This window comes from Phyllopteryx taeniolatus, chromosome 16 (assembly GCF_024500385.1).
Source record: "Phyllopteryx taeniolatus isolate TA_2022b chromosome 16, UOR_Ptae_1.2, whole genome shotgun sequence".
Lineage (NCBI taxonomy): Eukaryota > Metazoa > Chordata > Actinopteri > Syngnathiformes > Syngnathidae > Phyllopteryx > Phyllopteryx taeniolatus.
Window position 1 is genome coordinate 14208749 of NC_084517.1, and position 14979 is coordinate 14223727.

Consider the following 14979-nt stretch of genomic DNA (forward strand, 5'->3'; position numbering starts at 1 on the left):
CACACCTACAGGCAATTTAAGTTTTCAATTAACCTAGCATGCATGTTTTTGGGATGTGGGAGGAAACCGGAGTGCCCGGAGAAAACCCACGCAGGTACGGGCAGAACATGCAAACTCCACGCAGGCGGGGCCGGGGATTGAACTCCGGACCTCAGAACTGTGAGGCAGACGCTCTAACCAGTCGGCCACCGTGCCTCGCAAAGAACGGTCATGCTCTCCTCTATTTTGTAATTTTGTCAAGCAAGTGTTTAATGACTGAGTAGGATTGTTATTGAACTTACTTCAACAAAACTATGTATAGGAAGAACCAATTACATTTTTATATGGGGCCCAACAAGGGGGGTGGATTCACTTTTGTGAGATTTAAGTCTATTTTCTTTTCCGTCGTTTCTTAGTATTCGAGATAGACAGACAGACAGACAATGAATCAGATCATTTTGCCGTTGAGCTCCGTCTTAGGGTACAGCAAGTTGTGCAGAAAGTACTGAAACCTTGAAGTTGGATACGAGTATTAAAAAGTTTAGCGGTCAAATTAAGTTAACCTGTTAAGGTTATAGTGCCTTTTAGGTTCATCCTAACATTTCACACAAAAGCCGTATATCCCTAAATTTGTGTGAGTAGTGTATGATATTGTCTGGCAAGATTTGCTGATGTCTCACATGAATGACTGCGGTAGATTTTTGTGCGAGGCGTCCTTTTGCGCAGAGATTTTGGTCAAAGTCCAAATTGTATGACCTCAAGGGCGTGCAACTGCAGAGCTTCCACTCTTTTTTCCACACATAAATAATTGGCTAATGAAACTAAACTCCTTTTAACTCGCATCCATGTAGGCAGCATGGATTCAGTTCCCACTCAGTGACCATGTGAATGTGAGTGTAAATGGTTGTCTGTCTTTATGTGCTATGTGATTGACTGGCGACTAGTCCAGGGTGTAGCTTGCCTTTCGTCCAATGACAGCTGGGATAGGCTACAGTTCCCCACAACACTCAAATGGATGCCTGGAAGAACTCATTTAGATGAGGGCACAGCAATAATCGTCTTTCTTCCTTTTTTTTTGTTAGGTAAATGGCGTGAACATCGAGGGCATGCGGCACTCCGAGGTGGTGGCCTTCATTAAGAAAGGAGGCGATGAGACCTGGTTGCTGGTTGTGGATCCGGATGCGGATGAGTACTTCAAGATGAAGGGCATTATCCCAACCGTCGGCCATGTGAAAGGTAAAAGGTCGCCACTTGGCTGAAGCATATCCCTTCCGATCTGCTCGCAAAGTGATCCCTGCCAACAATGGTAAATGTCGATTGTGTTCGACGTTTACACCGATGACGTTCGAACCGCAGACTCAGTGACGGTGATTTGGAATGGAACATGAGCCACTCTGTATTAAACTAATGTGACATAGGGACTTGAAACACTTTTTTATGGGATTCAAATTCAGCGGAGGTCCGCCGGAGCACGGACAAAGTCCTCTGTAATGAGGAAAACGCTTTTAACGTCCATAAAATTCAAAATATTGCGATGGTCTCTCTGATATTTAGGTTGACCTGGGCATAAATATAGTGATGTCCACATAAATGTTGGTGATGATTTATCGCAGTTTTGTGACATTAAGCAGTGTTTTTTTCTCTCTCTATATAGTGAACATATGGAGAGGTAAACGCTTAATGTCCGTAAAATCCAAAATATTGGGCCGATCGTTATGATATTTTCAGAGGTTGTAGTTGGCGACATTAAACTCCGTAAAGCCTTTTCTTTATCGTTAGCGCATAGAAGAGTCTCCAAAAGGAGACTCGAGTCCCCATCAGGTCACCAACAAGTCTCAGACCAGTCAGATAGAGGTCTTAGAACCCTTTAAGCAACAGATATCTGAATACAAATGGTGGAGCAGCACATGTAGACAGATAATATAACAATACTCACATGCATAGATTAGACTAATATTACAGCATCTTACACCTACAGTAGTTAGTAAAACTATTCTGCTTTTTTCCTTACAAAAAAAAGTTTGGGGTTTTATGTGGGGGAGGCTGGAGCGGATTACTGGCATTTCCATTTTTTTCAAAGGGGAAAGATGATTTGAGACGGCTGTATTGACTTAAAGCACGGGTTCAAGTATGCAGTCTGATTGTTCTCACAGACTACGATGGTCCCTCCATCTCCAATGGATCCCACAGCCCTCTCATGAACGGCAGCTCCACCTCACATTCCATCAGGTCAATGACCTCGGACACAAGTTGCCACAGCAACGGCACACAGGTGGGTGTGGCCCTTGTTCACTCTGGCCATCTTCACGAACACCGGCACCTTCGTAACCTCCAACTGTCCGTCGTGTGTCTTCTCTAGCAGGCAGGTGACGAGCGAGGCCGATTCTCGGACCCGTTCGCTGAGCTCGGCCTGAGCGCCACGGCGGCCGAGGAAAAGCGGAAGCTCCACGCTAAAGAGAAGAGGCGGGCGCCACAGATGGACTGGATGAAGAAATACGAGCTCTTCAGCAATTACTGAAGAGACACTTCTAACCCGAGAGGACAATGACCTTGACACACGTGTTTAGCAACGACAACTGAAGAATGGAATTTAAGGAGCTCGACAGACATTTGAGCATCACTTCTCTACTTTAGCGGACTTACTTTTATATTTAAAGTGTACAAAGGCCTATATAAGCATTGTCACGGCAACGTGAAGTTCACGTAAGGTCACTGTGATGTCACTGATTGTAGCCTGGAAGATCACTGTGATAGAGAGGACACACTCCGCCTCAAGCGGGTTCATAACCTCTGACAAAGACAACTGATGAATCGGTGGTGTTTGGCAAACTTTTTTTTGTGCTGCCATTTAAGGTATTTTTTTACATGAAGAAAACTAGCTGAATGTGTGCAGCAGAGGGCAAACTTGCACCACAAATGCAACACGCTCTTAGATGTCTTGAGCGGATTTTTTTGTGTCCTTCTGAATAATTTGCCGAAGACAAGAAGTGACTAAGGTTATGTAGTCTGGGTATATTTATTCCCAACTGTCGTTTAATGTGAAAAACACATTCATGTGGTTGAGACCGGATGAGTAATGGAGAATGTATTTTACTTGGGGGAATTAATAAGGAGCTGAGGCATGTGCTGTTGATAAAGGTAACCTGCTATTAAGAGACAGTATTAGAACAGAATTATGTTTATAAAGGCGGGGCCATCAAATGATACACAGGCAAAAGACGTACTCCTCTCTAGGGAAAGAACTCAATATTCATGATGCCAGCAATAAAACGATGGTATCACAATACAGCAGTAGCATGATAATCATGATCAGCAACTGCAGTGGTTTTCATCGGACAGCACCAAAAGCAAAATTTGATTTCAAGAGATCATGATACAATACCTCGTCATATCAATATCTGATGCCAGTATATTGTTATCGTAAGAGATGATAGAATACATTGCGATATCAATATTAGACGATGTGACGATACTGTATCGCGTGATAATTGCAATGTTGATAATTGATGTTGCCGTATCGATACTGTATCGCAAGAGATCGTGATACGATATATTGTGAAATCGACGGCACCATATTAAGACTTTGTATCATAAAAGATAAAGACGATACACCCTCACATCGATATCTGTCGGCTGCGTATCGATACAGTACCGAAACAGCTGGCAGAACACCCAGTGCTAGAAATACTGGACGCCAATGTGTCGATACAATATCACTAGGGACCATGATACATCAACAACTGATGTTGCTGTATCGATGATGATACAATAGGACTTCGCAGTATCGCTATTTCATGCCACTTCATTGATATTGTACCGTAACAGATCATGACATATTGCATAAAATGATGTGATACATTGCGATACATATTTTGTCCCACACCTTTTTATGCAACAATACTCTTTTTTTCACTACATTGGAAAATTTTAAATGAACAAACGCCTAAAACGTTAGCGCTATCACTGATTGTAGTGGATTACATAAAAACTACTTGCATGTTACTTTGGGATAAAAAGATGTAGAACCAGGATCATTTACACTTTCTCAGTAATACACTAATAGAAATGAAAAAATTCGAGCATATGAAGGAACCTGGTATCTATGAAGGGGCGAAATGTAGCGTGCGTCTAAATTAGGAATGTTCGGCCATGCTGAGGGTCTGCACTTTCACTTTGTACAATACTACACGGTCCTCTCACCACAATAACTTACTATTGTACTGCTAGTTTATTAGCTACATACATTTAGTCCATTAAAGTTCACATTACTGGGAGCAAAATATGTACACAATAAAACCCACTTTTCATTGTTAAATATGTATACAGTACATCTATGAGGAAAAATTATAATTTTTAAGTATATAGTATCTCTAAAAGTACATTTTGTTGAAATGAATCTGCCAGTGAAGGAAACAAAGGGGGGGCTTGTGTATTAATGTCATAAACGCTTCAAGGCATTCTGAACTCAGAGGGTCCAACTTTAGCAACGCTTCAGATTGAGGGAGAAATTTGGGAGGATTTTATGAAGGATTATTCCATGCGCACACAGGAGCAGCTGCCGTGCACATGCTGGTGTGTGTCATTTAATGTGTTGATATGATTGTATTTCAAGTGGATCCGCAGGTTGGAAAAAGAGCATTCATGTGGATAATGTACATCTCTTGTTTTTGTTTTTTTTTGGTTTGTTTTTTAACATACCCAATAGCACCCGCTACAGCTGGTTCATTAGGATTTGGCTCTAAACGCTTAAACAACAAGCAAACTCTGTTGCAAAACTGACACATGCGATTAATGCAGTAGCGTGTTCAATAAAGTGTGAAAATGGCATTACAGTGTTTTCTTATGTTTTTGTCCTCCTCAGCTCTTTTTCACTCCAGATGAGGATTACACCGGCATACGGTTTCATCCTGTTCTCAGAATTCTCCACCAGACAGCTGTTTAGGCCGCAGAAAGGTCAAAGAAGTATCTCAATGCATGTGTACGTCTATTGTCTGCCTAGCCCTACGAAGTGTGTGTGGATCTGTTTTGTTTTACAGCCCGAGTTGTAATTGTTCTTACAGATTTAGGGAGAAAAATCCAAATACACTTTATAAATACTGCACTTAATATCTCGGACAAATGTGCTGTAAATACCAAAAGTAAAACTAACACCAACTGGGAAATCCATTCGGGGTCTAGATTAAACTTAACCTCATGTTACTTATTGTGCTCCGACATAAAAACTACAAATTAACGCCTAATCTGATGCAATGTGACAGACAAATAAAAATCTCCAAATGTTAAATGGGATTTTCCAGCCACATTCGCAATCTGGATCTGATCTAGACAAAATTTTGTTTGACTTTCCAGCTTCAGGGCCTACATGCAAATTAAAGTTTGTTCAAATTGGATTTTATTTAATTTTTTTACAGAAATCGCCCTTCCTCATCGTTAGGACTATTACAAAAGATGATTATTTTTTTTCAAAGATCATTTTTAGGACTTGTGTGGCTTGTCAACAGATAATTCCGATCAATAATTTAAAAATGAAATGCAAATGTATATATTACAGTAAATCAAAAAGTCCAAAAGTCAGCTGGAAATTTCACTACCCTGGCCCGAAAATTGTTATTTATTTATTATAATGTATCATTGATGATTTATGCCAGAGACATACAGTGACAGACATAACAATTAAAGGCTCAGAAGGTACACTTAACCCGTGACGTTCAGCCACCTGTTGTCATTCATACACCAGAATAGCAGTATTGTTTTCAATTTAACAGTCCCAGATTTTACTCTTAAGCAAGCATGTTTGAGTGTAAATTATGAAAAGATGATAATTTCAGTCTATTTACTTTCTGTGGCATTTTTTTTTTTGTAAAATACCCCACACAAAACACAATTACTCCACTAGGTGGCGCATCCTCTGCATTTAGCTTCCAGGAAGTAGGCCTAACCTCTCCCACAATACTGTTGTGTGGAAGCCATATATAACCTTTGTCAAACTGTTGTGATCGTGCTCCCCGGAGGTGATGACAAGGTCAAACTGTGACACCACAGGTCTCCTTTTAAAGCGGGCGGCAATTTTCGAGCAGTAAAGGCATAGAGACGGAGGGCACAGAAAAGAACCCCAGGTGGTCGCTCGCGCTTGTGCTTAGCCTGCGTCAGCCTGGCAGACATTTCAACCCGGTACTGATGAGAGATGATTCTCTCCTTCAAAACCAGTTTTTTTATGCATGTTTCTGTAGTTCTTTTTAGCTCTCACTCTTCTCAGCAGAGGTGGGTTAGTACTATACTATTAGTACTATTCTGTAGTCTACTTATGTAAAATTACAGCTACTTGTGTGGGGGGGGGGAAGGTACAGATTCAAATCCTTAAATAAAATATTTTTTTAGTTATATAAAATACCAGTTTTGATAACTAAAATTTATTTGCACACAAAATAGTGTGCGTCTTTGATTAGTTCACATACATAGTGCTCGTATTGAGAAGAAAAAAATAATAAAATCACTAACGTCGCATTTTTTTAGCCTTAGCTTGACTATCAAAACAATGTGCTCCCATAACTTTGCTAACACCCTGACTTTACTAAGTTAAAAAAAAATGCTAAATTAGCTAACAATAGCAATGGAAAAAATACACCAAACTTTTGTGTTCGTTCAGATTTGACACATTTTCCATGAATCATTCTTGTTCCTGACATCTAACAATGTTGTCATTTTTGGAGGCTGAAAAAAAATAAACTTGTTTTGATAAAGTAAGGAGTATAAAGTACAGCTATATGCTTTCAAATATAGGGAGTAAAAGTACAAAAAAATGAAAAAAAATTAAAAGCACAGCTCCCTTTAAAAAATGTCTACAAAAGTACAGTGACAAGGTATTTGTACTTGGTTTCTTACCACCACTGCTTCTCAGTATGTGTAGGCCACATAGTCCCACCCAACACAGGGGCGCCACCCATTGAACAGTGCCACGGCTGCCCAGGATGCAGCGGTGCCCGCAAAAAGGAGGCCGGAGGGGAGGGGAGGGGATGGAGGGGAGGGAAACCGAGAGCGAGCGTCCCCATGGCAACTGTATGTTTTTGTTAGCGCCCGTGAGTCAGGCAAGCAGTGAGTCACAGTCAGGAGGAAACACACACACTCAGCCACATTCATACTCCCACTTAGTCAAAGGGAAGCCTAATAAGGACAGTTGCAACAATGTGCACGGAAGGGGCGAACGTGAGGGCAGAAGGAACCGGTTAAGGTAATTTGTCAGAAGAAGAAAAAAAAAAAAAAAAAAAAAAAACATGAAAGAAATTTTAAGTTCCAATGAGTGTATTTTGGGTAAAAAGGACAGAGGCTGAGGGCATGTGAGTTGGCCCATATGCCCATCCCATGGACACACACACACACACACGCAGGCGCGCTTCCGCCCGCTTCGAGCACACCTTGGCTCAACTCACTAAAGCAGCCATTTATTGTGTGACGCCCACACAGTCTGCAAGCACCTGGTTTTGCTCAGCAAACAAATGCGCCTATTTGATTTTGGAAATGGACAACAGGCAAAGGCTTAAACATTTTTTTACAGTAAGCTGACTAAAGTGCAGGTCATGCTTTTACATGGTAAAATAAATGAGTAATTGGGTTATTATTATGATTAGTCGTGATCCTTGTTGGCGCATGGGAAGATTTTTGTGGAGCCTTTAGATTTATGTAACCGTCATTTTTATAGCACCAAGATTATTTTGTAGGCTTGGCCATGTACTTCTTGGCCACAACGTTAGGTAGACCAGTCCCATAGCTAGAGTCGTTTCAGAAATTCTGCATCCATCCATTTTCTATACTGCTTGTACTCATTAGGGTCACAATTGAGCTGGGGCCTATCCCAGCTGACTGGCTGATAAGCAGACAATACCCTGGATTGGTCGCCAGCCAATTGCAGGGCACATATAGACAAGCAATCATTCACGCTCACATTCACACCTGTGGACAGCATGCATGTTTTTGAAATGGAGGAGGGAACCAGAGTACCCAGAGAAAAACACAAGACTGCCCACAGGAGAGACTGAGGCGAGATTCGGACGCAGGACATCTTGACAGTGAGTCAACCCGCTAACCACTCGACTAGGGCATGTCCACATGGAAATGGTGCCAATTTCTTTCTTAAGTTTCCCATTATCACTGAATCATTTCGAAAAATGTGGGTTTCCAACGAAGACACTGAATGAATGGAGTTTATATGCCAGCCCTGAGGTGGCGCGGTAACGTTGCCATATATTCACAACAATGGATGGGAAAAGGAAGCAACCACGAAAGGAGATCCTTGCGATGACCAATGACGAGGTACAAAGTCCGCTTCAAAATAAAAAAAAAACAGATCACCGCCAAGGAAAACATTTGCCACCACCGTGATCGACAATTGTTGTTGTTGTTGGCAATGTTAGCACACGGTTACGCGAGAACTGAGACAACCACGTCATCGTCAACTGAACACATCTTCAGTTTCTTGAGAATGTGCTTTGAACATATTTGCTTATGGGTGAAAACAATGGAATCTATTTAATTTTTTGTTTTGTTGACCTTTATTAAAGTGTGTCAAGACCTAATGACCGCAAGGCAATGTGGTTCACAGGGCGAGACCAGTTGAGATCCTGTTGTACCATTGTTTACTTTTTTTAAAAATGGAACTCAAATGAGCCAAACAGAGCCCAGAGTTGATTATCCATCTAGTGCGCTTATCTAAGCAGATTTAAAATATCACCTGTCCTCTAACGGCTGCAGGTTTTACTGTGACTGTTCAAGTCAAAGCCACACCTTGTTTCAACTCTCACTTTATCCTCCCTCAGGCAGCAGGTGAGGAGCAGGCAGGGAGGCGGGTGGGCGAGGAGGTGGCCGTGGGTGAAATTCACGGCTGTTACTTTAAGGGTGTGCGAATGAGGAGCGTCAGGGGTCGCCGTTTAAGTGGACAAGCGGCTGGGAAACGGCTTCAACGACTCATGCCGGAGCCAGGAAGCTGACGACCGGGGACAGAATGTGATGCAGAGCTGTAAAGTGCGTTGGGATTGGGGAGTGTGATTAATGGCGTGGAGGAAGTCACTCGGCCGCGTGTCACTCCGGATGATGTCAGCGGCCTGAATGGAGGAACAGAAACACCATGTGGCCGCAGATAGGCTTCCGCTCTTGCTGACCACCAAAAACACACTCAAGAATAACTCCACGTACCGTACACCAGTGTAAAAGCAGGGTAAACCCATACCGACAAACAGGGCTAATTTGAGCATTTTTCCTCTCTTCCGATCAAAATCAGCAAAGGCCCAATTATCGGGCCTTCATGTCACAATAAAGTAATAATTACGCATCTAAATGCCTCTTAAAGACCCTGTAAAGTGAATTCATAGATTTTTTTTTTTCTAAAAACGTTTCAAGATAATTGCTGAAAAGACTGACAACTACTTGTATCTAGTACCAAATTGTGGCGCTAGTGTTAAAATGTTTTTCACCATTTCAGTTTTTCAGATTTTTTTTGGGCATGACTCGTGATGCACTTTGGAGTTCGACATGGATCACCCCTGCCCCACCTCACAAAGCGCCTTTGTTCGCATCAGTGGTTATCCAGCGGATTTGTGATATGCAGTTAACTAGTTAAGTATGCCTACACCCCGAAAATGCATCTTTGGTTTGGATAGTCCCTGCATTGGCTGCTTTAGAGCGCTTCGTTGCCAGCCATGAGTGCACGCACATCATGGAGAAAGAGGCAGAAGAGCGAGGGGGATACATTTTTGAAAAAGCTACACATGACAGCCAGTGTGTGGACCACTGGCATGGCCGATTTAGAGCACCTTGTTCTCGGCCATGAGTGCGCAAATGTCACGGAGCGAAAACCGTTTTAACACATTCACTGCCATTAACGGCTTTAGAAGTCAAATATCCATGTTAACTGGGAAGGCTGGCAATGAATGAGGTAAAAAAAAGAATTTTGAAAATCCAGACTTGACAGTCAGCGTGTGGACAAGGGCTTCATACTGGCGTGGCCACTTTAGAGCGCCTCGTTGCCGTGGTGTGGAAAAGTCCTGCAACGACCCGCAAGATCTATTCCAGCCACTGGAGGCTTTAAGCAGATACTGAATATTTTTGCAACTGACATGAATGGGGAAAAATAGCAAATTAGGAAGTGACCTGAAGGTTTTGCTCTTGGAGGACACGAATAAAGTAGAAACTAGTTTGTATAATGTCTCCTAAGTCACTCACCATAATAGAAATGACAAAGAGAAATGTTTTTAACCAGAATGTATAGGATTCCCTAAGGTCTGGACACGTGACAATGTGGCGTTATTGCATCAAGTTTGCGAATCCTGCAAAGCGCATCAACCTTTGAATTACAAATGTTGGTAATAAGATTGAACATGTTATTTCTTACTTTTCCAGTTGAATAAAAAGTTGTCAAAACAGACTTTAGGACCACCCTCTAGTTACCACATAAGCCAGCAGTCAGCCTAGCTTCCTCTATTTTTGTACTTTTTTAACTTCTCTTCTTTGTATTTTGCGAGAGTCTGGATGGCCTGTGGCACTGTGCTGCCTCTCACAGATCAGTCTTGGTACTATGACAGACATCTGGTTTGGGGGAGGACTCTCACGGATGTCGTTGTTTGTGTGGTGTGCTGTGTTGGTCATCTCGAGGCAGTAAGCACACGCACGCTGATTTTTCTCCGTCATGTGTGACGCCTCTAACATTTTAAAGCTTCATTAGATGTTAAAAATCGGTCTGTATGTACCCCGCTTCCTTACTTGGGAAAAAAACAAAAAAAACAGTCGAAGCATCTTCTTTTCATTGTGGCTCATTAATCATTCTTTACTTGTCTTGTAACAACATAGCTACCGGTAGCTTTCATAACCAATCCCTGCTGCAGCAAGCGTCTGCGTTATCGCCCTTGAAAACATGTTTTATACTCCCACTGGTAGACCAAAGTCTCTGTGAACGTTCTTTAATTTGTTCCTAATCCTTCCCTCCGCTTGATTCATTTCTTGCTCTGACGATGAGCTTACCGCAACACAATCCACTTGGGTTTCATCTGGGTTTGTGTATCCTGGGAACTCATCTGTTCTCCGTGTTTCAGCACCCGACAGATCCCCGATGGCTGCAGCGCTCCTCAACTGGCCAGCTGGCCACACGGGTGGTCGGGTAATTTGATGAATGGATGGACAGACAAGCAGACGGGAGGTTAGAAGAACGGATGGGTGGACTGATGGAGAAATGGACGGACCGACGGATGGCAAGTTGGAAGTGCGAATGGCTTCTGCAACCCTCTGGGATGAGAAGAAGTATAAAGAATTGAGTAAGTGGGAGCAGATGATGATCCCCCAGGGGTCTCTAGGTTCCGTGGGGTTCCCCATAACAATGAAAACTAATAACATTGGACCCTCACAAACAAAAAAGTCTACCAAGAATCCAGAATTTGAGCCAATACAAGACAAAACAGAAAAAAAGAAAAACTTGCAGTCTGCCAAAAACACAGTAATTACTATGGACTATCAACTATGGACCATCAAAAGTACGCAGGCACTATAGAGAGTTACATAAAAATAGTAAGCTGACATTTTCATTAAATGCACATTCTTGGTTTTAATTGAAAAGCATATTTGATGCTGTTGACACGGTATTGTAAAGAGATAATGATACCAGACCTTGCTCTCGCAATATTTTAATCCGACCTGTAGTGCATACATAATTTTTACATTATTTCAGTAGTACACTTTTACTGTTTGCGTTGTGCACTGGGTGTCTTCTAATTTGTTTGGATATCGAAGCACATTTTTTCATTGAAAATAATAGAACTAAATCTAAAGTGGTACCTTGACTTATGAGGTTAACTCGTTCGATGAATGATCTTGTAACAAATTTACTCTCAAATTGTGAGTGAGACGTGGAATACTGGACGGCTGTTGTGAGGTCCTTCCCATACGCTGCCGCCATCTAGCGTAATATTACTGTAATCTGTTCCATGGTGGCGGCACGGTGGACGACTGGTTAGAGGGTCAGCCTCACAGTTCTGAGGACCCGGGTTCAATCCCCGGCCCCGCCTGTGTGGAGTTTGCATGTTCTCCCCCTGCCTGCGTGGGTTTTCTCCGGACACTCCGGTTTCCTCCCACATCCCAAAAACATGCATTAATTGGAGACTCTAAATTGCCCGTAGGCATGACTGTGAGTGCGAATGGTTGTTTGTTTCTATGTGCCCTGCGATTGGCTGGCAACCAGTTCAGGGTGTACCCCGCCTCCTGCCCGATGACAGGTGGGATAGGCTCCAGCACGCCCGCGACCCTCGTGAGGAGAAGCGGCTCAGAAAATGGATGGATGGATGTTCCATGGTCAAAATGTCACAACCAAAAATCCTACATTAATTCTAAAGGCAATTATTTAGGTGATATTCAAGTGTTTAAAAAAAACAACAACTTAAAAACAAACTGACACTGCAAAAGCGCAATGTTATTGAAAACAGTACATGTACTTTTTTTTTTTTAAACAATTTAACTTTTACCCCTTCAACAGATTGAGTTTACATTGCAAAAATGGACTTTGTAACTCGTTGAAGACGGAAATGAAGTGGAATGTATCCACTCGTAGAAAAGCTGCACACTACACAATGCCATTCACTTGCGAGTCAACATGTAGAATCGTTGCCAAAGTAGTTGTAGACAGTCGGCAAATAATGAAAACTAGTTTCAGAACCACGCACACTGTGTGAAGCGACTGAATAGTTCAGTTGCGTTTAGAGTGTGCAGCTGGCTTAAGGAAGCCTTTTGTCTGCCTAGTGTCAGCTTACAGGTTGTTGAGTTGAAAACGTCAGTGAAGCACAGGTTTGGGGAGTGGAAGGCAACAAAAGGGCAGCGTCACACAAAGCTTGTGGACTCATGTTGAGTGCCAAGAGTGAACAAGCCAGAAAAGCCGCAGGCGAGCCAACAAGGGAGTGAGAATAGAGTATGCAAGTTGGCAGGGTGGGGTTTGCAAAGGTGCACCCTATTTTTAGCATGTGGAGTGGGATAGGGCAATATCTATTCAAGGGGTTTTTCCAGGGGAGTATATTTAGAGTTGAGATGTGTACAAAAGAAAAGGCAGAACAGGAGGTGCGTATGGTGGACGCTAATGCGGTTCTGATGTAAGATTCTGCAATAGGACCATACGCATGCCTTCTCACTGGGTCACCTGTTGACTCCCTTTATGCTATAGCTGGGGTTGTCAAACCTTTAACATCCAGCGGAGGCATAATTCCAAGGATACCTTCATAATCTTAATGCCAATTAAACATAACTACAAGGTGTACCCCTAAATGCCACACGAATTCAAAAGTTGCCTATTTTCGAGAAAAAAAGTCTAATGTCATGATAACAAATCTAAATTTCTGAGAGAAAAACAGTTAAAATGTACAAGAATAAAGTCGTATTTTTGAGAGGAAAAAATAGGTCAGAATTTTTAGAACAAAGAACAAAAGACGTATTTAGTTTAAAAAGTCGTAATCTTCCGAGAATGAAGTCACATTTTTGCAACACAAAGATGTAATATTATGATACTAAAGTCAAACTTTAACAAGGGAAGAAAGTCACATTTTAACAAGGGAATTTCAAAAATATGTCTATTCTCGTAGTATTTCATCTTTTATTCAAAAAACTAATTTTGGCTCACCAAGCAAAAGAATCTACCAAGCAACAGCTCAGATATCGAAAAACTCGCAAGTTGGGCACTCGGAAGTCAAGGTACCACTGTAATTTATGGCAAATTATTTTGCGGACCGCCAAGCTACAGCTTGCGGACAACAAAACCAGTTTGAAAGTCGCTGGGCTACACAGCCTCATGGTTTAAACGTTAATATGACGAACACACGCAAAAAAATGAAGAGCCACAGACCGCTTCCCGGCAAATCAGCGAAAGTAGGGCACTGCAGACACCACAAATCAGACACGGGATTTTTCCAAAACGCGGCAAACATGGCTGACGAGGGAGAGGAGAGGAGGCCCGCAGCTGAAAAAGCAACAGTGTGATTGAGGCGGCAGCAGAGCCGTGTGGTCTCCCTTGCTAAGGATAATAGCATGCACGCTGGCTCAGGCAGACGGGAGAGAGCGAGGCAAGCGAGTGCAGAGCCGCAGTGACGCCATTGTGGTTCCACAGCACTTCCTGTCTACCGCCACAGTGTTTCTGTGTCTTGTCTCCACGGTAACTGCCAACACATAAATACCAGTGAGCGAGAGAAAGAGAGAGAATAAGGACAGAGCAATCAAAGTCAAGTGAATCCAGTCAGAGCCTTGGAGACGGCTGGCGCGGCCGCCGTCCAATGCGTGCAAGATCTTTTTCGTGCACTTTATGACCCACCGCTCGCTGGCTTTGTGCTCCAGCGTGAGTGAGGCGTATAAAAAGGAGTGAGCTCAAGTGTTCCAGGAGTGAATAGGGATGCTCAGGGTGGAGCGGCCGAGGGTGAGAAGGGAGATGACAGTTGGAGGAGGGAGGCCACCTACTAACCGACAGGTTGTTGGCAGGGGGAAAATACGATGCTAATGAGGAGCTATGATGCTCACGTAGCTGACAGCATTTGAGCTAAGCTAAAGACCAACTGCAGCGACTTACAAGTTTACTTAGTACAATGACCAAGCTCGTAACTCAATTTACTAGTTTATTAAAATCAATATTCCTCATTGAAATGAATTGAAATGCTATTAATCTGTTGCAGCCCTCCCCAAAAATAATAGAAATGGCACTATATTCTATAAAAACATAATAAAACTGTAATATGTAAAGAAATGCAAGTTTTAAAAAGTGTAACTATAATACGATCTGACAAGCCGAAAGTCGCAAAAAAAAAAATGAAAAAAAAAAAAATCATCCAAGCAGGTGCTTATAATTTGAAAAACACGGAAATTGGGGCACTTATAAATCGTGGTACCACTGTACAATTGTAAATAGTAAAATGTGTATTGATATGACTGCAAAAACTGTTGAAACGCTTTTTTGAAAGGACATTTAGCCTGAGTTTGAATGTGACTGTTTAATTA

General features: G+C 42.3%; 1 protein-coding gene across 2 annotated transcripts in view; it reads left to right on the top strand.

The window, feature by feature from the left end:
• LOC133465801 (Na(+)/H(+) exchange regulatory cofactor NHE-RF2) overlaps nt 1-4806 on the top strand; it is a 29189-nt gene extending 24383 nt beyond the window's left edge. Inside the window, exons 4-6 of one of the 2 annotated variants that reach the window (XM_061748893.1) lie at nt 1062-1215; nt 2133-2251; nt 2339-4806. In XM_061748893.1, coding sequence (XP_061604877.1) covers nt 1062-1215; nt 2133-2251; nt 2339-2497 — 432 coding nt within the window. In that variant the 3' untranslated portion in view covers nt 2498-4806. The remainder of the gene's footprint in view (nt 1-1061; nt 1216-2132; nt 2252-2338) is intronic. The other variant, XM_061748894.1, reaches the window with a different exon arrangement.
• The last annotated feature ends 10173 nt before the right edge of the window (nt 4807-14979 follow it).